General features: G+C 34.8%; 5 protein-coding genes across 5 annotated transcripts; 2 read left to right on the plus strand and 3 right to left on the minus strand.

The window, feature by feature from the left end:
* The first annotated feature begins 1,525 nt into the window (after positions 1–1,525).
* Positions 1,526–3,568, plus strand: LOC9306573 (protein REVEILLE 2). The gene is made up of 5 exons (XM_021019825.1): positions 1,526–1,690; positions 2,164–2,223; positions 2,303–2,414; positions 2,559–2,620; positions 2,706–3,568. The coding sequence occupies exons 1-5, from the start codon at positions 1,679–1,681 to the stop codon at positions 3,345–3,347; spliced, it is 888 nt and encodes a 295-aa protein (XP_020875484.1). The 5' UTR covers positions 1,526–1,678; the 3' UTR covers positions 3,348–3,568.
* Positions 3,569–3,859: 291 nt separating this feature from the next.
* On the minus strand, positions 3,860–4,749 carry LOC9304568. Its single transcript, XM_002870456.2, has one exon. It carries the CDS (start codon positions 4,564–4,566, stop codon positions 3,943–3,945), a length of 624 nt encoding a protein of 207 aa, XP_002870502.1. The 5' UTR covers positions 4,567–4,749; the 3' UTR covers positions 3,860–3,942.
* A 1,733-nt stretch (positions 4,750–6,482) lies between these two features.
* On the minus strand, positions 6,483–7,579 carry LOC9306574. The gene has a single exon (XM_002870457.2). The coding sequence runs from the start codon at positions 7,378–7,380 to the stop codon at positions 6,721–6,723; it is 660 nt and encodes a 219-aa protein (XP_002870503.1). The 5' UTR covers positions 7,381–7,579; the 3' UTR covers positions 6,483–6,720.
* A 3,062-nt stretch (positions 7,580–10,641) lies between these two features.
* LOC9306575 lies at positions 10,642–15,047 on the plus strand. Its single transcript, XM_021018612.1, has 10 exons — positions 10,642–10,835; positions 10,972–11,039; positions 11,116–11,527; positions 11,629–11,826; positions 11,930–12,268; positions 12,340–12,654; positions 12,824–13,171; positions 13,266–14,612; positions 14,693–14,720; positions 14,807–15,047. Exons 1-10 carry the CDS (start codon positions 10,718–10,720, stop codon positions 14,925–14,927), a joined length of 3,294 nt encoding a protein of 1,097 aa, XP_020874271.1. The 5' UTR covers positions 10,642–10,717; the 3' UTR covers positions 14,928–15,047.
* Positions 15,048–15,237: 190 nt separating this feature from the next.
* Positions 15,238–20,199, minus strand: LOC9304569 (sucrose synthase 5). Its single transcript, XM_002870458.2, has 13 exons — positions 19,829–20,199; positions 18,939–19,093; positions 18,687–18,870; positions 18,204–18,322; positions 17,808–18,120; positions 17,463–17,636; positions 17,260–17,376; positions 16,998–17,164; positions 16,686–16,910; positions 15,948–16,514; positions 15,718–15,856; positions 15,545–15,630; positions 15,238–15,457 (listed from the first exon to the last, which is right to left on the minus strand). The coding sequence occupies exons 1-13, from the start codon at positions 20,045–20,047 to the stop codon at positions 15,409–15,411; spliced, it is 2,514 nt and encodes an 837-aa protein (XP_002870504.2). The 5' UTR covers positions 20,048–20,199; the 3' UTR covers positions 15,238–15,408.
* Positions 20,200–21,640: the final 1,441 nt, after the last annotated feature.

Genomic DNA, 21,640 nt, shown 5'->3' on the forward strand with positions numbered 1-21,640 from the left:
TTCTTTCAAACAAACGGAATATGTATATGTATATCCTATTAAAATCTTTATAAAATTTTGTAAAAGGAGTTTAATTGAAAATGAACAGCATTTAAAGGCTTTTTGAAAAAAAAGATATTGTAAAAGAGATATTTTTGAAATTCCCCAAAAAACTATAACAAAAAAACCTAATTAGTTATTTTAATCCCGAATTATTTAAGTGATCAAAAATATCATAAATATTGTATTATCGGAGCATCTAATCCGATATTTGACATATTTTACTATTACTTTATAAGAACCTTATAAATTTTAAATTTTTAGCTAATTTTAGCTGTACAATTATTTTAGCTTCTTGATATATTCATTTACATTTAATCATATTTTTTTCTATTTTGTATGCATTGTGGTATTTTCGTACTTAAATTTTGATATTTTGTATGTAATTGTACAACATACTCAAAATCATATATTATTGATTCTAATGATTTGAACATGGATATAACTACAAAAGAATCAAAGGCTCTTCTTCTCGCTATCGTTCCTCATATGATAATCTCTTACAAATCCATGAATCCCCACCAACTAATGCTACTTATCATTCTCCAGTTCCATCTGTTCTCGTCATTAGATTAGGATTGATAACAGTGGCAGATCTAAAAATTAATTGTATAGAGATAAAAAAAATTAATTACCATATTATTAATATCAAAAAGTTTATGTCATGAAATTAGTGATACAAAAATTAAATTAACGAGGTCAATAGAGGATTTGGAACAAAAGTTATGGGGTCATTATAATTATTAACCATTTCATCAAGTTTCACACTTAAAATATAAAAAAAATATTAATAATTTACAAAATATATTGGGCTATAGAAATAATTTTTATTTTATTTTCTACAGATTCTAAAGCACCATCCAATCAACCCCTATATTTATAGAAATATAATTTCATGTCACTATGAAGTGATTTAGAAATATTTAGTAATATTTTACTTAATTATTGATAATATATCTAAAAAGAGCAAAATAGTTATTGTATTATTAATTATTGTTATTTTTAGAAATTTCTATAGTGTGGTAAAAAATTTTATAAAATTCTATTTAAAAAATTTCTTAAATTAAATCGATAGTACCTAAAACTAAAATTCAATTAAATATGCAATCCACTTGTTTAATAAAAAAACAAATAAAATTAGGCAGAAGTAAACAACGTTGTTAAAAGGCACGCGCTCACCACTCGCGAGTTTGGCAATAATAAATGAAATGATCTGTTTTTAAAACCTTTTCTAGTGGATAAATTAAATAATTAAAAATCTCCGACAAGATATAACAAAGAACAGATAATAATATCTTCTCCGCAAAGACAAAACACAAAAAAGTGAAAGCGAAGAAGATATCCTCCACGTGTCATTAGCATCTTTTAACCTGAGCCACATGATAATAGTTTCTCGAAACCCCTCTTTACGCTTTTTCAACCAAAAAATTAAAAAATAAATATTAAAAAAAAGTTATGCTTACGTGGCTTATCTTCTTCTTGCTCTTTTAAAGTAACCCCTTGACTCTGCTCCTTCCATAAACAACAACTCTCTTACCAATCTCAAACATTTCTCTCTCTTTATTCTTCTTCTTCTCCTTCTCCTTCAACTTCAGATTTCAGATCTTAAATCTTCAAGTCTTGTTCTTCTTCTGCGACCATGGCTATGCAGGTGTGAGATCTATCTATCTTCTTCTTATTCTTATGCAATCTTGCTTTTGGTTTTGTTACTATTGTTATGTTTATTGGACAGAGGTTGTTATGGAATCCAGACAGGTTTAACCTAAACTTAGGTTTCTGTCCGAGAGAAAATAGGTTTTTTGTTTTGTAATTTCAAGTTTAATCTCTTTGTCTGAGAGAACTTGGAACTGAAGATTATTCGATTGTCGCAGGTTAAAATTGTGTTAATAGACCAGGCGATTTGTGGGATATTATGGTCGGTTGTTTTAAAAGAGAGATTACTTCTTTCTTAATGTATTGATGCGTGTTAGGTAAGAGCAAGTCTCTAATCCCCTAATTATTACTGGTGGTCTAACTCTTCTAGATGCGTATTAATTAGTTTTATAACACTCTTTCTAACAATTATTTCAAACTTAATTACAATATTAAGAGACTAATTGTATTTTTTTGGATTTGTGATTATAGGAACGTTGTGAGAGTTTATGTGATGAGCTTATATCTTCCACAGATGCCTTTTACCTCAAGGTACTAATTGTGTTTCTTATTCTCTTGTTTGCTCTTGATTGGTTTCGATGTTTAATTGGTGTTTTGTGTTTTGTTATAGACAAGAAAGCCTTATACCATTACTAAACAAAGAGAGAAATGGACAGAAGCAGAGCATGAGAAGTTTGTAGAAGCTTTGAAACTCTATGGCAGAGCTTGGAGACGAATCGAAGGTGTGTGTGCTTATCTGACTTTAGAGAGTCTAATGCACATTCTAAACTAGGTTTGATGAGGATATAAGAAAACTACTTGGACCCTAGTAATGAGTCAACTTATTGTGTAGAGATCTGACTTTTGTTGATTCTTCCTTGAAACAGAACATGTTGGAACAAAGACCGCGGTTCAGATTCGAAGCCATGCTCAGAAGTTTTTCACTAAGGTTTGCCTTCTTGCAGACCTTATACATGAAAATGTTTCAACCTTTTCGTGTTAATCAAGGTCTAATTCAAGTTTTTTTTCAATAGGTTGCACGCGATTTTGGTGTTAGCTCTGAGTCCATTGAGATTCCGCCTCCGCGGCCGAAAAGAAAGCCGATGCATCCTTACCCTAGGAAGCTTGTGATTCCGGATGCAAAAGAGATGGCATATGTTGAACTAACCGGCTCCAAGATGGTTCAGGATGAAGATAACCGATCTCCAACATCGGTTTTATCAGCTCATGGCTCAGATGGATTAGGTTCCATTGGTTCAAATTCACCTAACTCTTCTTCAGCTGATTACCAACAGGGACATGAGTTATCATCTCACACAGAGGAATCACTGTCTCCAGAAGCAGAGACCAAACAAAGCCTTAAACTCTTTGGAAAGACTTTTATAGTTGGTGATTACAACTCTTCAACAAGCTCTGATGATTCTGAAGATCTCAAGAAGAAGCTAGACTCAGAAACACAGTCTGTTCAATGTTCTTCTTGTACTTCGGAAAACGCTGAAACAGAAGTGACCCGATTGGTAGTATCGGAGTTTAAAAGAAGCGAGAGATCAGCTTTCTCTCAGTTGAAATCGTCGGTGACTGAGATGAACAACATGAGAGGGTTCATGCCTTACAAAAAGAGAGTAAAGGTGGAAGAAAACATTGACAATGTAAAAATGTCATATGCTTTGTGGTGAAAATGTTTGTTTGTGTAAAGCTTTCTCTAAGTCAGTTGTGTAATTCTTTTTGATCTCAACTTCAGATGATGTGTATAATGTCAGAGAATTAGGGAAAGTTTTTTTGGATTTTGATTCGTAAGATCACTCCAAAGTTTCGAGTCTTTCCATATAACCAGTCAGAAATTGAGATCCCTTGTACTTAAAACATTTTTATTTGATCAATCAAATCTTCTTCATAACGCTAAATTGTTGAGCAATGGTCTCTCCTTCATTGCATTGTTACATATTTTTAGTCCTTATTTAGCACTTCATACTAAAGGATAGTGTTACATTTTTATTTGATCAATGAAATCTTCCCTCATAAGTCTTAAAATTTCTTGCTGCAAATGGATTAAAATGGCTAATAACAAGAAAAAAAAGATTAGGTTTATACCAAAAGTTACTAGTTACCAACAAATAATACATCAAAGCAAATTTGATACATAGAAAGAGTAATGCATCATAACAATAACTAATTAAGAATCCCTCAAGAAATCGAACACGTCATTACAAATTACGTCTTAACATTTAGTCCCCTAAACCCTAACCTAATCATCAAGTCTCTGTCAAGGCTTTACTCTGTTTCATGATCTTCCTCGTAGGGTACTCGTCGACACAATGGACACGACCTCTGTCGCTTAAACCACTCAAAGATACAACTTTGATGGAACAAATGATAACAGTCAGGCAACAGAATGATGTTATCATCTCGACTCTCCGAAAAGTCCTCCATACAAATCGAACAAGTCGTTTCTTCTTCATCTCCCAAACCAGTCAATTCCACTGTTTGTTCCTCAAGCAATCTTTGAAACATATCTTTCGACCGAACAGCAATAGACGGTAACATAATTCGAACATCTCTTATCACTTTCACGTAAAAGGTCACACTAAAAGGTTGAGGAAGAGGAGCACAATCCAAAGCGATTCTTTCACTCAACATTCGACAAAACTGAGGATTTGTGATGAACACGTCAAGGTGTTGAGAGATGTAATGTGAACAGAAACATGATGGTTTCAGTTCGATTCTAGACATAAGTGGATCCGAGAACGTTCCCAAATACGTTACGATACCGTTTTGATCTTCAGCTAACTCGTTGACCACATTGTGCAGACAGACGAACACTTTGTTTTCAAACCCTAGATGTTGTGGTAGGAGCAATGCTTTTGTAGTAACTTTTACAAAAGTATCTATATTCATGGTGAAAGAAGAAGATTTTCGAACCCTAAATTTTGTGAAATCAAAGAGAAGAGATCGATGAAATTGACTTATGAGAGAGTGAATTGGTTTCTTTCAGGTGAGGCTGAGTGAATTATTATATAGAGATAGATTTTACGTTTGGCTGCTTCAGTTTAAAGAAAATGGAAAATATATAAAATTTGTTGACGAAAAGGGAAAAAACCAATTTGGTCGAGTTTAAGAAAAGGAAAACATGAATTTAGTGAAAAAAATGAAAAAGGAAACAACCAATTAACGGTCGATTTTTTAGATAAAAAGGAAATTTAGATCAACAAAATGCGTTATTTATTATTAAGTGACTAAAAAGCTAGAGGACAAATCAGATCGTTTCACATTATTTTGCAACATTACTATCTCTATAAACCAATAAATAAAAAATCGTTTCACATTATTTCGAAACCAATTTGGTCCTAAAAAAGGAAAACATAAAAACCAGTGGTCCGGTGGATTTGGTTTAAGAACCGGAATTTAACCAATTTTGACCCCAAAAAAAACTGGAATTGAACCAATAAAATAGTTTGGAACTGATGAATACGGTTTGTTCCGGTTTAATGGATCAGATTTGAAATTGTCTAAAAATAGTATTATAGAAACCAGTGGTTTTGGGTTAGTAACCGGAATATAACCAAAAAATAGTTTGGTATTGGCTTCGGTTTATTCCGGTTTAGTGGGTCAGATTTGAACGGAGAAGTTGTCAATTTGCTGAAATCGCCGCCACTTAAGAGAGAGAAAGAGATCTGAGAGACCCCTAATGGAGTTTAGATAGACGATGCGGGATTTTCTAGGGCATGGTGGTGTTGCCTTTTTAGAGTTTTTTCTGGTAGCTGAGAATCAAGTAGTGATCATTTGTTGTCTACAATTTCTCTTATTGTTTGTTTGTTTTTTTTTTTTTCATTCTTGGATTTGAAGTTACTAACAAAAATCTCTTTGCCTCTTGTGAAAAATATTGCATATGAGCTTATGGAATTTCAGCATTGTAATTGTAATAATGTTCATTACTATGATCCTCAAATCATGCCTTTTTAGATTGTTTTGTTGCTGGAAAAATTGGCTTGCTTAGGTTTGTTTATCTGATTAGTTGTTGTTGCAGTTAAAAGAGGGTTACATAGAAAGAATGACAGAGATAGTGTGAGGATAAGCATGCCTTAGTTTCCTCTTTTCAGGAAAGGGACATTGTGATTGTGGGCTGTGGCAAAGGAAACCGCATCCAAAGCGATGAAAGATGCAAATCTGTGGAAATTTAGTAACCAAACCAAGGAGGACCAACAACAATTGAATGAAGCTTGGACAGTTGGGCAGATCCACCCCTTGAAACTAACCCAAATGGTGATCATATCCTCTGTTTTTTTTTTTCAATTGACAAAGTAGTACCCTAGTGGCTGCAACCCTTCAATGGGGTTCATGTGCCAAAACGAGTAAGTTGTTATCTTAAATGAATGAAGCAGGTTGTTGAGTTAAATATTGCGTGACCAGCTTAATTACAGTTGAATAACAGGTGCTTTCTGGATTCTGCAGTTGAATTGCAGAGCAGAAGAAGCGGAACAGTAAGAAGACCCCACGGATAATACTATCCTTTGTTTGGCTTGTTCAGTCTCCATTTTGTGTTACGGTATTTTGACAGAGCCATGAGTTATCATCTCACACAGAGACCAAACTAAACCTTAATCCCTTTGAAAAGACTTGTGTATAATTTGCTCTAACCACACTATATTATTGCTTTACTTATTGCATTATAACATTATTTGTGTTTCTGTCTCAATCTTCTCTGGTTTCCATATTAGAGATGTGGTGGTTTGGGAACAGTAGTTATAATTATTCAACCTGTATTCATGCTACATATTAAAGGATCAAAGTGACACACAGTTGGTGACACATTGCTTACAAAACATATATCAAAGGCCAAACAATACGAAAACAAGCAAGACTACGTTACATACGAATCCCACAAGAAGTCAAAAACAAATTTCAAAACCGTTACCTAAACATATACTAGAATCAACCCTAAGCCTAATTAGCCTAATCTTAGAGTCTCTGTTCATAAACATTGATACATACGGAAACAATAAAGAATTCAAACAGATTTACACTAGAAAACAAACCTCTAAAACCCTAGCCCTAATCTTGATCCTCTTCGAACGGAACTCTGCGACACAAGGGACACGAATTGTGACGAGCAAGCCACTCAAAGATACAGTTTTGATGAAACGAATGCAAACACTTAGGCATCTGAATGATGCTGTTATGATGACTCCCCGATGACGATTCAGACAACTTCTCAAAACAGATTGAACACGACTCATCCAAATCCCTGGCCGGTTCCACAGTTTGTTCCTCAAGCAATCTCTGAAACACATCCACGGGAGCACAACTCAACGGAGCAGAAACAGAGGACAAAACAAACCGAACCTCTTTGACGACTCTCACGTTCACCGACATGAGAAAAGGTCTTTGATAAAGAGTGTAATTAGCACGTGAAAACCGACAAAAGGAGATTTTCTCAGCCAAAAATTCACAAAAAGGAGTCTCACGGTTAAGTTGACGACGAAGGAGACGAGAGAGCTTTTCTGGTAAGAAGCTACGTGGCTTCAGGAGAACACTAGAGATTGGAGACAGTGATGCCACATACGATGCCACGTGCGTTGTTCCAGTAACATCTTCGAGCAACTCTTCGATCACTTCGTGTAGTTTGATTATGACTGCACTCGTGAACCCTAGATTCGGAGGTAGGTTCGACATCCTCGTAGCCACTTGTATTCTCAAAGTTTCGGTTTCCATGGTGTAGAAGAATCGAAGAAGAATGAATCAAAACCCTAGTTTCGTTTGCGACAAGAAAGAGAAGAACTTAACACACAAAATTAAAAAAGTCAGAGATCGAAGATGATGAATTGTGCTAAGAGAGAAACAGAGAATGAGAGTGAATTGTTTGCTTCAGGTGATGCTAACTACAAGTGATTATATTTATAGAGAGATTGGCCTGACGCGTTTTTGCTAGTTTCCATTTTTTCTAATCTATATAATCCATGTTAATCTTGACCGTTAATTCATTGTTTCCTTTTTTTCTGTTGTTAATCTTGACCGTTAATTCATTGTTTCCTTTTTTATGATGTTAATCTTGACCGTTAATTGATTGTTTCCACTTTCCATTTTTCTTTGTTAGATGATTGTACCGGAATTTAACCAATAAAATAGTGTGGTAGTGGTTCGGTTAGTTCCGGTTAGCGCACCGGAATTCAAATTGAACCGGAACAAGCAGAGGAGTCTTGACTAATCTGGTTTTAATATACTTGTCATGTTTTTTCTGTGTGTCTGTGTCCACTAATTGTGTGTCTGTGTCTGTGTCTGCAGAAATGTTTAGAACTTGTGGCACCAAGAAGGGATTTTATTAAATGATGAACCCTGAGAATCTTGCTATACTTAGAAGGATTAGATTTATAAAGTCCCAAATCCTCAGAACTTGGGAATGCTATTGTTAACTTTTCTCAAGCAGTGTCTGATGGGCTGCTGATATTTTTCTCTTCCTATTACCCTGTGGAATGTTGCATTGCATTTGGAAAGATGTGTGTTACAGAAACTCTAGAAAAGTTAACTATGGCATTCCCTAGTTCTTGGAATTGGAAGCAATGCAGGACTTTTCTGTGCCGTTTGTCGTGGAAATGGTCAGTGAAAGACTGGATTTTTCTGGACATTTCTTTTGTTTGATATAGTGTCTGACATTCTCCAAGTAGACAAGAAACAGTGGTCGATCTCGGCTAAAAATATATATGCTTGTTTTGTTGACAGATTTGGCAATCTTAGGCTCTTAGCAACCCAAGATCTCACTCTAGATACGACCTGTCTTGCCTCTGCCTTTAATGGAGAGTAAGTTTGTTTCCGGGTACATCGGTTTTGCAGTGCTACTCTACATATGGAGAGGTTATTTCTGACCTTGCTTGATTTTTCTCGACTGAAAGATAAAAATTTCTTGCAATGCTTGTTACAGAACAAGAGAACATTATAGGTAATGCATCTTGCAGCTAAAAGATAACTTCCATTGGGCATTATTTATATCTTTGTCTCCCCTCCTGTTTTTTTATCCCCTTGTGATTTCAATTATGTGTTGTGTTTGGGTGTTGTAGCATGATATCCACAAGAACTTTGTGACCTCTCGGTTAATTGGTGCGTAAACAAAAACGATATAGTCATTACTAATAGTATTAGAAGATATTAGTTTTTCATTGAGATTTTAAGATAATCTGCACATTGTTATAATGTGAATCTAGCTTAAACTCGCTATGTTGCAAGTTTGCTTTGGGTGTTTGATCTTTTGCAGGTAATGGTAGTGTGGAGAACGTTAAGGTTGCACAAAATGTGTTGAGTAGATTGGAAACATTTATAATTTATTTGTGAAGAACACCATTTATTTGTGTTGAAGTAACACTCTTTTTATAAACCGAACCAAATGCAATATGATAATCTAAAGTTACTTAGTTTGCAAATGACCAAACAACCAAAATCCTTTTCTTAAGCCACTTTTCTTGCTTCTTGTTCTCCTTCTCCTATAATGAAAACATGACAAGAATAAATGTCACAAAATAATTTAGTATATTTTTTTAAATTGTGTAATTAGTTTGGTTGATAATTATAATATGCATATTCTCCATTCTCCACTAAAAATTTTCTTAGTGGTCAACAAATAAAGATCTATATAAAAAGAAAACAAATAAAGATCAGTAATTTCAAAATGAATTGAATACAAAATCAGAATTTATGGTTAGTTATGATTTTTTTGGAACTCTTCACTTGAATAAGCGACGATCGAGAAATCTGAAATATATTCATCAATAAGATCGAATTAAACTATCAGAAACAAAAGAGATGAAAATTGTAATAAGGAAAATATATATATATATTTTTTTGTCAACAACTTTATTGGATTGGTTCAAATAAGCTGGAGGAATATTGTTTACATAAGTAGATAGTTACGGTAGGGTACGAACATTTCGTGCCAATTTATCCGCCTTCACATTCAAATTTCTAGAAATTAACGATAAAGAGAAAAAATCAAACTCCTCCTTGTCGCTCTGAATCGCCTCCAAGTAAGTCGCGAACGCTGGCCACTCTTGTGGGGAAGACACCATCTTCACCAAATCAGAGCAGTCTATAAGGAAAGCTACTTCTCTTTTATCTTGGCCGATCATACATCTCATCGCCCAGATTAGTGCTTCAACCTCTGTGTGGAGTGAGGTCAAGCTTCTTCGAGTATTTGCAGCTCCCATGTCGTGCGTTTCTTCGTTTGGATAAGAACAAAACCATCATAATCCTGAAAAACAATCACTTTCTTTCCAAGAACCATCTAAGAAACATCGATAACCTGATCTATTATGCTCGATATGTTCCACTCTACAATGAGATTGATTAATTGTTGCCACCGTTTCTAGGTTATCATCCGAGATCTCTACCTGAGCCAATTGCCAGGCTTGCTCTTTATTTTCTGCCAATCTTAATATATCAATTGGGCTTTGGTCCATATTATTAAACACCTTATCATTCATGGCTTTCCACAAATACCAAATAATCCACGGAAACATCGATGTATAGACCTCTGAAGGTGTTCTCCAAAATAAATAATCCATATTTATATATAGTGAACCTGATGGGAAAATATCCGGTGTTGTGGGGATCTGTGATAAAGCCCAAGTCTGACACGCAGGTGGACATTCAAAGAAAGCATGGTTAATTGACTCTTCTGAAGCCCCACATCGATCACATCTAGTATCACAATTAATACCTCTCCTGCCCAGATTTGATGTAACCGAAACACATGTAGTTAAAGCTTACCACATAAAATGTCGTATTTTTGGCGGACATTTTATTTTCCAAATAAACGCTTGTAGCGGTTTAATGTCAGGTCCAAATTCTTGCAAAATAGAGTCCGTGTGATAAGGAAAATATTTGTTTCGCAAAATATTGTAAAAAAAGTTTTTTTTTTTTAATTTTCGCAAAAAAAAGTTTTTCTTATTTATTTTTATTTTTTTGTTAACAGTTAAAACCCTAAAACCTTTTGGATTCCCAGGAACTTCTTCATCTTCTTCTTCGCGCTCGTCTCCTTCCAATTCCAGTCTCGTTTCGAATAATGGCTAATCGCGAAAAAAATTCCTCACCGGAGATTCATTGCGTCTATGTAGAAACCAACCTCGACACTCGTCTCGCGTTACCCGTACACAAAGATGAAATCATCTCCGATTTCAAAGGTGACAAAAAAAAATAAAAAAATCCACTACTCTCTTCTCAAATTCATCTCTAAATCTCTTCATACGCCATTGAAATCGACTTCTAAACTTATTGTTACTTCGTTTCTCTGATTATTGTGGTTTGTTTGGTTTATAGACAAAGTACTCAAGGAGCATAAAAAAGTTTTCCCAGAAATTGGAGAAATTCATATCTCTGCGTTGAAGGTAATGGAGTTTTCTGCTTTGTTCATACATTAGGAACAAGTATAATTGATGAGTGGTTTTTTTTTTTTTTTTTAAGGTTAAACGACGAAGGAAATTTTATCATTTCTCGGAATCTTTGAATGTGTGTAAGGCTTTTGATGGGATTAGTAGAAACTGGTTTATGTATGTTGATGCCGTTAGAGTTGACAAGGGTGAGATGTTGACTATAACGGCTGCTGATCAAAATCGTTCGAATCTTGAGTTGGTTGAGAGGAAGAAGGAGATTGGTATTGGTTCAGTAAATGTAGATGGTATGCATACTAAGGGTTTGACTATTGAAGAAGGTTTGGGAACTGAAGTGGTTGAGAAGAAGACGAGGAAGAGGAGGATTTTAAGTTCGGATGGGAAAACAAGTCGAAAGAAATTCAAGGTTGATCTCAATCAATCTGCTGTTGCTGCTACTCCCGAGTTATGTGGAAAACTGCAGGATGATATTATTACGGGAGCAGGTAACCTCTGTTTTGGTTATTATGGAATGTAGTCATTCTTTAGATGTTTTTGGAGTGTGTCAGTTCATTTACCTTTGGTTGTTTTATCTGATATTCTATAGATATTGAAAGCGGTGTTAATACGGGGGAGAATCAGCAAACTTCTGATGCGGACAGGCTATTGGAACAGAAAATTCTCACAGTTAATTCAGAGCTTGAAGATGGGCATACCAGGGGTGAGGTGAAGGATGTACCAGATAAACCAACTGTTAAAGAAGCTCTAGAAAAGCTAGATGATCTTACTGGAGCAATAGAACAAGGTGAATTTTTTTTCTTACTATGATTGAATTTTGGGATCCTTTATTAGCTGTTTTGGAGAGTTATGGTATGCTTACCCTTGAATTTTTTTCTGATTTTCAATAGATCTTGAAAAGGGAGGAAAAACTGCCGATACAGTCATGATTGACCAAGAGAAGGATCTTACACCTTCTTCAGAACTTGTAGATGGGCAGATTACATCACAAAATGATGAAAGAGGTGAGGGACGCAAATTGGCTCCAAGTGTTGTCGATAATCTTCAAACTGATGAATTGGTGACCAACGCGGATAACCAGTTGGAAGCTAGCAGTGGTTTGACAACTGGTCCAGCTACAGAGAAGAAGAGAAAGAGAACGAAGAGCTCAAAAGATCACATCAAACAATCTTTTCCAATCCCAGAAAGAGAAACTCTTGGATATTCTCTTGTAGAAGCAACACAGAAAGGTAATGTCAACTCTACAATCATATTTCAGGGACTTTTGTTAACTCATAGTGTTATTGCTGATTCTGTGTAGAAACTGAGTTGGGTGTGAAATCTGTCGAAGATGTGGTAAAAGATAATATGGAAACTGATACTCTAGTGAGCCACCCGGAAAATCATCTGGAGGCCAACACTGAGTTGACAACCAGTCCAGTTACTGAGAAGAAGAAAAAGCGAAAGAAGATCTCAAAAGATCTCATCAATCAATCTGCTGCTGCCGCTACTGCTACTGCTACCACAGCTTCAAGAGAAATTGTGAACGAGATAAACGGAGTACCTGGAAATGTTGATCGTGTTGTTGCTACTTCTGAATCTTGTCTAATTTCACAAAGAGGAAATCTTGGCAAAGGTAATTACAGTTCTTTACTGAATTTAGTTGTCCTCTACAATCAGACTTCAGGGAGTTTTTATTGTTAACTTATAATGTTATTGCTGATTCTTGGTTGAGTTTTGATATCCTCAAAAATTTCATTGGAAGTATCTATCAACTCATATAATGTTACCGTTCGTTCATGTAGAAAATGAGATTGGTGAGAAGATTAACGAAGATGTGGGAAGCGGAAAAGCTATACCAAGTTCTGCAGATAATATCCAGACCGATAATTTGGTGAGCTACCCAGAAAATCAGTTGGAGGTTAGCAGTGGTTTGACAACCAGTCCAGTTACTGAGAAGAGGAAGAGGCAAAAGAAGTCCTCAAAGAATGACATCAATAAATCTACTGCTGCTACTACAACAGCAAAGATAATTATGAATGAGAGGGAGAAGGTATATGGAAGTATAGATTGTGTTGATGCTACTTCTGAACCTATTCCTAACTCGAAAGGAGAAAAACTTGCCGATACTCTTGTAGACGCAATACAAAATGGTAAATTGGATTCTTGGTCGAATATAGTTCTTCCTTACAATTATATGTCACATGGAGTTTCTATCAACTCATAACTGGTGATTTTTTTTTGTAGAAAATGAGATGGGTGACATATTTGATGACAAAGTGGGAAGTGGAGAGGCCACACTTATGGGTGCAGATAAAATACAAGCTGCGAGTAATCTACAAGCTGCTGGTATGGTGAGCACCCCACATGCCTTTGTCCAGGAATCCAAAACGCTGGATCACATTGGTAAATTTACGGATGAAAACGCGTCCCGTGAACATGAAGTTTCTAAGGAAAAAGTTGAAATAGATGCAGATCAGGCTAAATCTGTGAAGTCTACTAAGAAGAAAAGTTCAAGAAAAGCCAAGACCCCAGCTAAAGAAGATACTCCGGTGGATTCTGGTGCACAGAATGTTGAACCTATCAAAGTTGTAGATGGAGAAGGGCATGATAGTGTTATCAGAAATGTTTTAGATTCTTTGCAGCAAAGGAACGAAGCTGAGGAGAATATAGAGAAAAGTGGGAAGAAATCAAGCAAGAGATCGAAGAAGAAAGACTCTTTGAACATTGTGGAGGAGGCCCAAGTATTAGATTCTTTGCAGCAAAAGAAAGAAGCTGAGGAAAATCTGGAAAAAAGTGAGAAGAAGTCAAGCAAGAGATCAAAGAAGAAAGACTCTTTGAACATTGTGGAGGAGGCCCAAGTATTGTCAGTTGAGGTAAACAATGTTGCTCAGGAGGAGGCTTCTCCCATCAACAACCCAAAAGACGCTGATGCATTATTCACTCCAGCTAAGAAAAATACTGAGAGCAATGCTTCACCTTTGAAAAAGATTACTGAGGTCCCCGATAATACTGAGGATATTAACCGTTCCATGCAAGTTCTGAAAGAGAACACTGATATTGGGGACAATTTTGGTTCTAGCCAAAAGGACGATATTGTTGGTGGTGCTAACAAGCAAGATCAAGTTACTGGTGGAGCTAAATCTAAAAAGGAGAAGAAAAGCCTTGATTTGCATCTTGGTGGTTCCATTGATCTTTCAATGAAACTGAAAGAGACTAAAGGTAGATTCCAACCATCTAGTTCAGGTACTAGTCAATTGCAGTCAAGGGATAAGATTGATCGCAGTCGATCAAAGGTTGATCATTCTGATGCACCCATGAAAGGCGTAGTCAACAACAAGAAGGAAGCTGTGAAGAAAAGCTTTAACTCGGTTACAGTGAACAAGAGTAAGATGAATGTCAACAACAAGAAGGAAGCTGTGAAGAAAAGCTCTAACTCAGTCACAGCGAACAAGAGTAAGACGAATTTCTTCAAGGATGCTGAGGAGGATGAATCTAAGACGACTTTGAATGACTCCACTAAAACACCATCAGATAGTTCATCAGACGATGATAGTGATAGTGCTGTGACTTCTTCTATGCCTAGGAAGCAAGGTATTTTATCGATCCGAATGTAACTTTGATCACACGTTCTCGCTACCAGACATGCTAATTTCGATTCTTGGTTTCAACAGGAAACAATCCGGCTGGAGGAACAAATAGGTAAGTGACAGGTTAAGGGTATTATTATTGTCCATCAAGCTGCACAGACTACTGTCATAAACTCTTTTTGCTCGTCCTGTGAACAGGTTATTGGGGACCCTGCAAGATATCCTAAGAAGCTCAAAAAGTTACAAGGCGGCGAAACTGACAGCTTCTCAATCACAACCCGATGATGAAGATGTTGTCCCAGATAGCCAAGCCATCTAAGTTTTATCGATTATCCTTTTGGATTCAATTTTGACCCAAACCTGAAAAAGATGCTTAAATCTTTAAATCACGGTTTTGCTTGTTCTAACTAAATATTGGTATGGTGCATCTTCTCTGACATTTTATGTTAATCAGGAATGCTTCATAAGAGATTCTATTGCAACAACTAAATGTTAAATCTCTTCTCGGTTGATCCTCGTGTTTGGTTCCATATTACTTGAATCCGAGCTTTCTCGAGCTTCAAGGTAACAAATCCTTCAACTTCAACATGTTAAATCAGTAATCACACATAACACTCACTAAGAATCAATGGTAAAAATCAAATACATTTTGTTTCTTTTTCCCTTTATTATACTTGTAATCACACAACTTGAACATTTACATATATGAAACTACAATACGTATAAATATAAGAACTGAAACATCAACAAGGTTTAGATATTTCCGCAATTCTGACATTAGCTCTCCTTCAAAAGAGAGCTTAAGCACCAAACAACCTGAAACTCAATCGCGACTGTGTTCGCCTCGAGCTGTGAGAATATAAAGAAAATAACAAAATTATAACATGAATATATACTCTTATATAATCTGTAGTAATTCTAAATAAATTAACTTACCCTTTTGATGCTGATGGTTTCACCAAAGGCTTTGGAGGAGGAGGTGGTGGCTGAGGAATATCACTCAATATTTGTATATTTTTCACCTGTTTTAAACAAAAATATGGTTAAAGAAAGCATTTATATATGTTTTGATTCACACAAGTGAAACAAAAAAAGACTAATAATTTTACCAAATTTCGGTATTGAAGATTGTAGAAGGAATGGATATATCTTTGCTTAGCAAGTTTCTGATCTTTGTTCAAATATCTCCAGTAGCTATATGTACTCCCCATGTTTATCACTTTGTTTGCATATATCTTCCATGTATAGCTGCACATATATGATCATTAAATTGAAACTATCTTTATTAAATTAAAACTATCTTTAGATCAGTTTCTTGTGATGCTTTAAGGATATATACCATTCGTTTATGCGTTGCAGCCCTTCAGTCGAAAACATATTCCAATAATCAAGATCGGTACCGGATTTCTCAAAGAAATCCGCAATCTTATCACTTGATTCTTCTCCATTGCTCGGGTCAATGTGGAATCCAGAGACACCATCCACAATAATCTCCGCAGGACCGCCTTGGTTCGTGGCAAATGTGACCAAACCACAGCTCATAGCTTCAATGACAGTAAGACCAAAGGCTTCATAATGTGCAGGCTGCACAAAAGCACCTCTTGTATCTGCAATACATCGGTAAAGTTCACCGTTTCTGGTTCGATCTGTTTGAGCTGCGATCCATCTAAATTGACCCTTGAGTTGGTATTTTTCAATCAGAGAATGCATCTTCTTGATCTCTGAGATCTCTTCCCTGTCTTTAGACTTGGAAGGGTCGAAGAATCCTCCTACGATCACGAGGTTCACCAAGTCTCGCAGCCTCTTGTTCTTAGCATACCACTCAGTTAATCCCGTTAAGTTCTTTACAACATCAAGCCTTGCCATTGAGAAGATGATCGGTTTCTTCTTATCCACCAAATAACCACTATTTTCACAAGAAAAAAGCGGTTAAAAATTAACGCTTGGTGTGAGTGTGTTTACAATTTGGAAAAATAGTTTCTAAAAGTAACAATCAACGAAAATCAGCGATTAACCACTTCTTGAAACCCTATAGTTTTATGACTAAGAAAAGTAAAAAGAGGGAATAGAGACGTACATGTGTTCATCATTCTCATTTTGGCTAAACAAGAGTTCTTCAATGGAAGGATAAAACTTGGTGAATCTCCGGTCTTGTGCGGTAAAAGGGAAGTAGATAGTATCATCCGCACCAGGAGCTGCGATGTTGAACCTCGGATCAAAGACATTAATGCCGGAGACAACTCTGTATAGGCCCGGGAGTGTGAAGCTCATGTGGCTCTCGTATTGTCCCACCCTCTCTTTGCTAACAAAATTCAACCAAACCGGATAATGTTAAACCGGCTCGATTTTTCATTAAATCTTAATGCATTGTCTTAATGAAATTAATTACCTTCCAGCAATCTCTTGATAAGTGCTTGCTATGATGAAATCAGCAGAGTTCATAGAGATTAAGTCTGCCGTAAATTGAGATGAGAAATGATATTTAGGATCAAACTCTTTCCATTTGATATCTGAGTCTTCATATTTAGTCTTCTCCAAGGCATGTGCAATAGTTGCCTGAAATTATATATATTGTTTTTTTGTTTCAATTAGTTTGTTGTGACATGAGTAAATCATTGGTCTAAAATTCACAAATTAAAAATGTAAGGAACCTGAGTAATTCCAAGCGTATTAGCCATGAGTGATGCCACTAAGTTTCCATCCGTATAATTTCCGATGATTAGGTCAGGTTTTCCTTCCAAAATATCCAATATTTTTGTTGTTGCATCCTACTCATAATATTTACAGTTTCAATATGAAATTTCTAGAGAAAAATAACAAAATAAAAGGTGAAAAATATCTTATATGATTTTACCTTAGTGAATCTTTCTAGGTAGGGATATATATCAAAGCGGGAAACCCAACGACGTAAAATCCCACTCTCTGTTACAAATGGAATTCGAAGAATATTTGAATGTTTGGTACCGAAAATAGGTTCCAATTCTTGGTTGCATTTAGTGTTTTTAGCATCAGGGATTAATCGCGTTACCTAAAATCAAATTCTCCACATTAGCCAATGAAACAAAGATGATATTGAGAATTACCGTAAAATACCACATATCAAGTTCTACGTTAAAAAGTAATACAAAATTTGAAAAAAAGATTCATAATCAAGACTCAATTTAAATAGACAGACAAGTGTAATTCGAAGAGAACTTACAACAAGAATCTGAGGTTTGAAATTAAGGCCTTGAGAGTTGATTCTATGAAGCAATTCATCTTCAAGGGCCTTAACTTGATCAAGAATGTAAACGACTTGACCGCCAGTATCAGGCAAACCAAGAACATCGGTTTGGCCAAAGTAGCCGTGAACCGAGAAGATAACAACGTTAAATATTCTAGGAATCCTAGCGAAGAATCGATCAATGTTGTGAGGATCAGGGGCTTGAAGAATCTCCGACAAGATTCTCATTGTCTCCTTAACTCTCCCTGCGCTTTCTCCCCATCCTTTCTCAAAACCCCATTCCTTAAACCTGTTTTCGGTTTTAACTCAAAATTAAACCCGTTAAACAACCGATCGGCTAGCAATGTAAATTTGTGTTAAAGGTTTAACAACCTGAGTTCAAAGGCTTGGAAAGGTGTGTCCTTAGGTAGCTCCGATAGGAAAACATCAGCCAAAATCAAACTCATCTCAAGCTTTCTAGCCGTGTTTAGAGTCTCATTCATCATAAGCTTCTGAAAATTATATAAACATATTTAGGCTACAATTTCTTACAAACTTAATTTGTTTTACAAATTTAAATTTAAGTAAATAATATTATTAGAAAAGGAAAATAAATGTTTGGTTGACAAAAAAAAAAGACGGTCGTATATGTGTATCAGTACTATACTTCACAACTTTATTTTACTTTCTAAAATAGGAGTATTTTAAATGGAAATTTAGAATTTTTGGTATTTTAGATATCTATATTGATTTAAACTGAAATCTAAGTTTTTGTTTTCTTAATTCTTTGCATATGTAAACACAAATGCGAAAACGTCATTTACACCAGGAAACAAAAATCAATGAAGAAATGGATTTGATGGGGATAAAATTCACCTCTCCTTGATGCTCAAGTGACAACAAGTAGTCCACGAGAGACTGCGGGTTATCGTTTAAACGGCTTCCGAGCTTTGAGGACACAAAACTGACGCCGTTTCCTATGGAAGATGGCAATGAAAGCCAAGGCAGAGTGAAATCCAACGCTCCAAAATCAACCTCCAATGCATTTTCATCGTTTGCCCTGTTTACAAACTTCTAATTAGAGCAAGAAAAGGAAAATATAATTTGGTTAAGAAAAAGAGGAGAGACCAATTCTCGTCAAAGAGAAGCTCTTTGAGTTTGAAATATTGTGTGCTCGATAGAGCTTCCACGGAAAGATTGGAAGAGTTAACTTTCGTGTATTGCCATATTCCCGGGTTTCCTCTTACCGCAAATGCTACATTTGGAGGAATTACCACTGCTTCCTGCAGATTCATTCACATTTGTAATGCTAAATTTAGGTCACCATACTTTTTTTGATCAAACCAATATTAGAAATCTCATGCATATCTCTATATATAATGAGTACAACAATGAAGAGCAAAAAACTATAACATAGCTTTCCCTCCAAATAATGGTTAAACAAAATAAGTTTGACTTTTGGCATACAATTGTCTATTATACAATCTTATGGCATGGTTTTCAATCATTTCTAATCTTGTACGTTTTAGTATATTTATTTTTCATCATGAGTTATTGTTTTTCTTTTTATTGATCAAGAAAAAGTGATATTCATGAGATGTCGCTTTTTACCAATACTATATTTTGATGTTTAAAACATAATTTGATGTTATTACAACAGTTAAATAAAATTATATCTACGCAAAGCCTGGATAATTATTTATAAAAGAAAATATTAATCAATTAGACACTATGCTATCTACTATCAACAAATTTTGAATAGAAATCCAAAAACCTTAGTATTTAATATAATAATAAAAAAAACTTAAATCATTATTTGAAAAATGTTTAAAATGATCTGCAATGCCCTGAAAATATAAGATCAATAGTATATTTTCAATTTAAGACATCGTTTTTTGTTTAACAAAATTTTATGACCTTTTATAAATGAAGAAAGCTTCTTGAAATATTAGATTTGATCATATGATTTTCCACCCAAAAAAAAGAGATTGAAAAATCAAAAGAGTATGGTTTAAGACCTGAGTGAAGCACAAGATCTTGCCTAGATCGCCTTCCATGACTCGCCTTCGTTGCATTACATCATTGATAACAATCTCCATCTCATCCATCAACTCGTTCAATTTCATCACCCTTCTGCCATTCTCAATGTACTTCTCGAGGCAACGTTTTATGTTCCCACGGTTTTGTCCGATCGCTTCTGGGATCCCATTGCCTAACGATCCAGATGGCATTTCCATTGCGTTATGTACCTTGAGATCAATCACAAGAAGAATAAAACGCCGGCTTTCGCGTAGGTTTTGATTGGTTTTCGTAATGGCAGCTTTGTCTACTTTTATAGGAGAACTAAGGTATGAAGATACGACATATCTTTGTGGATATGTTATTGTGTGTGGGTCATATACCTTTCGTTTTAGCAAGGCCATGTTTTGTCCTCCAACTAATTATTTTGGCTTTCGCTTCTTTGATTGTATCTTTAGAAGGGAACGATTCAAACTAAAGGCAATGTTACCAAATACATTATTTGCCACATTGAACACCCACATGTAATATGAGATCAAATTTTCTCATTTTTATTGGATGGGATGTTTTCAAAATCATGGTTCATTTACACATATTAATCAATGTAATAAATAAACCAATGTAGTTGAATCACCTGTACAAATTAATATTTATGTTTTGAACACATGATTCAAGTAATTTCTACCATTCATAACATTTGTCAAAAAAAATTTCATTTTCAAAAGTGATTTAGCTAGTACGTTTTTTCTAAGAGCTTGAGTGATCTTTCGGGTGGATAGTGGAGTAATCAAATAATTGAATAGGTGAAACATTTTAGCTAAATAAATTCCCACAAAATAATCATAAAACACTAAAAACTTAATTTTAGTATATTTACGATGTTTCAAGCTATATTAATTTTGAACACGTTTGTAGCATATAATGGAATTGTTTTTCAATTGAAAACGTGAAAATTTGATGAATGTTTTATATAGTAAAAATATATTTTCAAATTTGAATGTGAAACGAGATATCCATTCAAATTTTGTGTTTAATAATTATTTTACTATAAGTTGTATTCACTTAAGTATTGCAAAATTTTGCTTAGTTACATATGTGAAAGTTCCACCAAGATATATTCGTTAGTTACCTAAAGAATTCACACAAATTAAATCATAAGTTTTTGAAAATATTCAATTAGAAAGTTATCGTTAAATTTCGATATGATTTTCCAGGTTTTAGATGTCGTAACACTAACCTAATAACATAAGATATAATTATTTGATTAGTGGTAGTGTAACAAGTAAGGATTCTTTTGTCGAATATATATAAGAAGTAGAATATATATTATTTTTGTTGTTGAAAACTTGTCTATTATATATTGTGTTTCTTCTTTCTCTTTCCCCTGAAGTAAGAATAAGTTGCCAAATATTTGCAATAACATAACATTTATGATCACCTGAAAATATACAGAAATAGGCAGTCTATTTTATCTTTTGTTTTGGTCACATGAAGCCTAAATACCAAGACATTGCACACAAAAAAACATTGGGAAAATTCCCAAAAAAGCCTCATTTATTTTTTATTTGGATGTTTAATACCCAATTGTTTTTTGTTGGAAGAAAAATACACATATTAATTAAACGGTGCGATTTAATACCCAAACAATTAAATATTGTTATTTTCATACTCACGAACTCACAACAAAAAAAATATTCTAATTTTACCCTTACCATTTCAACTAATTATTAATTTTTATATGACATAGCATTAGTTTTTTATTTAAATAAAAATTAATTTTACTAATGTTTTATTTATGTTGCCTAAAAATA

This window comes from Arabidopsis lyrata, assembly GCF_000004255.2.
Source record: "Arabidopsis lyrata subsp. lyrata unplaced genomic scaffold ARALYscaffold_7, whole genome shotgun sequence".
NCBI lineage: Eukaryota > Viridiplantae > Streptophyta > Magnoliopsida > Brassicales > Brassicaceae > Arabidopsis > Arabidopsis lyrata.

Coding starts and splice junctions, on each gene's coding strand:
- LOC9304568 (XM_002870456.2), bottom strand. CDS start 4,566: ATGAATATAGATACTTTTGTAAAAGTTACTACAAAAGCATTGCTCCTA.
- LOC9306573 (XM_021019825.1), top strand. Junction 2,415..2,558: donor AGCTTGGAGACGAATCGAAG/GTGTGTGTGCTT, acceptor TCCTTGAAACAG/AACATGTTGGAACAAAGACC. Junction 2,621..2,705: donor CTCAGAAGTTTTTCACTAAG/GTTTGCCTTCTT, acceptor TTTTTTCAATAG/GTTGCACGCGATTTTGGTGT.
- LOC9304569 (XM_002870458.2), bottom strand. CDS start 20,047: ATGGAAATGCCATCTGGATCGTTAGGCAATGGGATCCCAGAAGCGATC. Junction 18,323..18,686: donor CACTTGAGCATCAAGGAGAG/GTGAATTTTATC, acceptor TATAATTTTCAG/AAGCTTATGATGAATGAGAC. Junction 15,631..15,717: donor ATCTTCAATACCGAAATTTG/GTAAAATTATTA, acceptor TGTTTAAAACAG/GTGAAAAATATACAAATATT.
- LOC9306575 (XM_021018612.1), top strand. CDS start 10,718: ATGGCTAATCGCGAAAAAAATTCCTCACCGGAGATTCATTGCGTCTAT. Junction 11,528..11,628: donor TGATATTATTACGGGAGCAG/GTAACCTCTGTT, acceptor GATATTCTATAG/ATATTGAAAGCGGTGTTAAT. Junction 12,269..12,339: donor TGTAGAAGCAACACAGAAAG/GTAATGTCAACT, acceptor GATTCTGTGTAG/AAACTGAGTTGGGTGTGAAA.
- LOC9306574 (XM_002870457.2), bottom strand. CDS start 7,380: ATGGAAACCGAAACTTTGAGAATACAAGTGGCTACGAGGATGTCGAAC.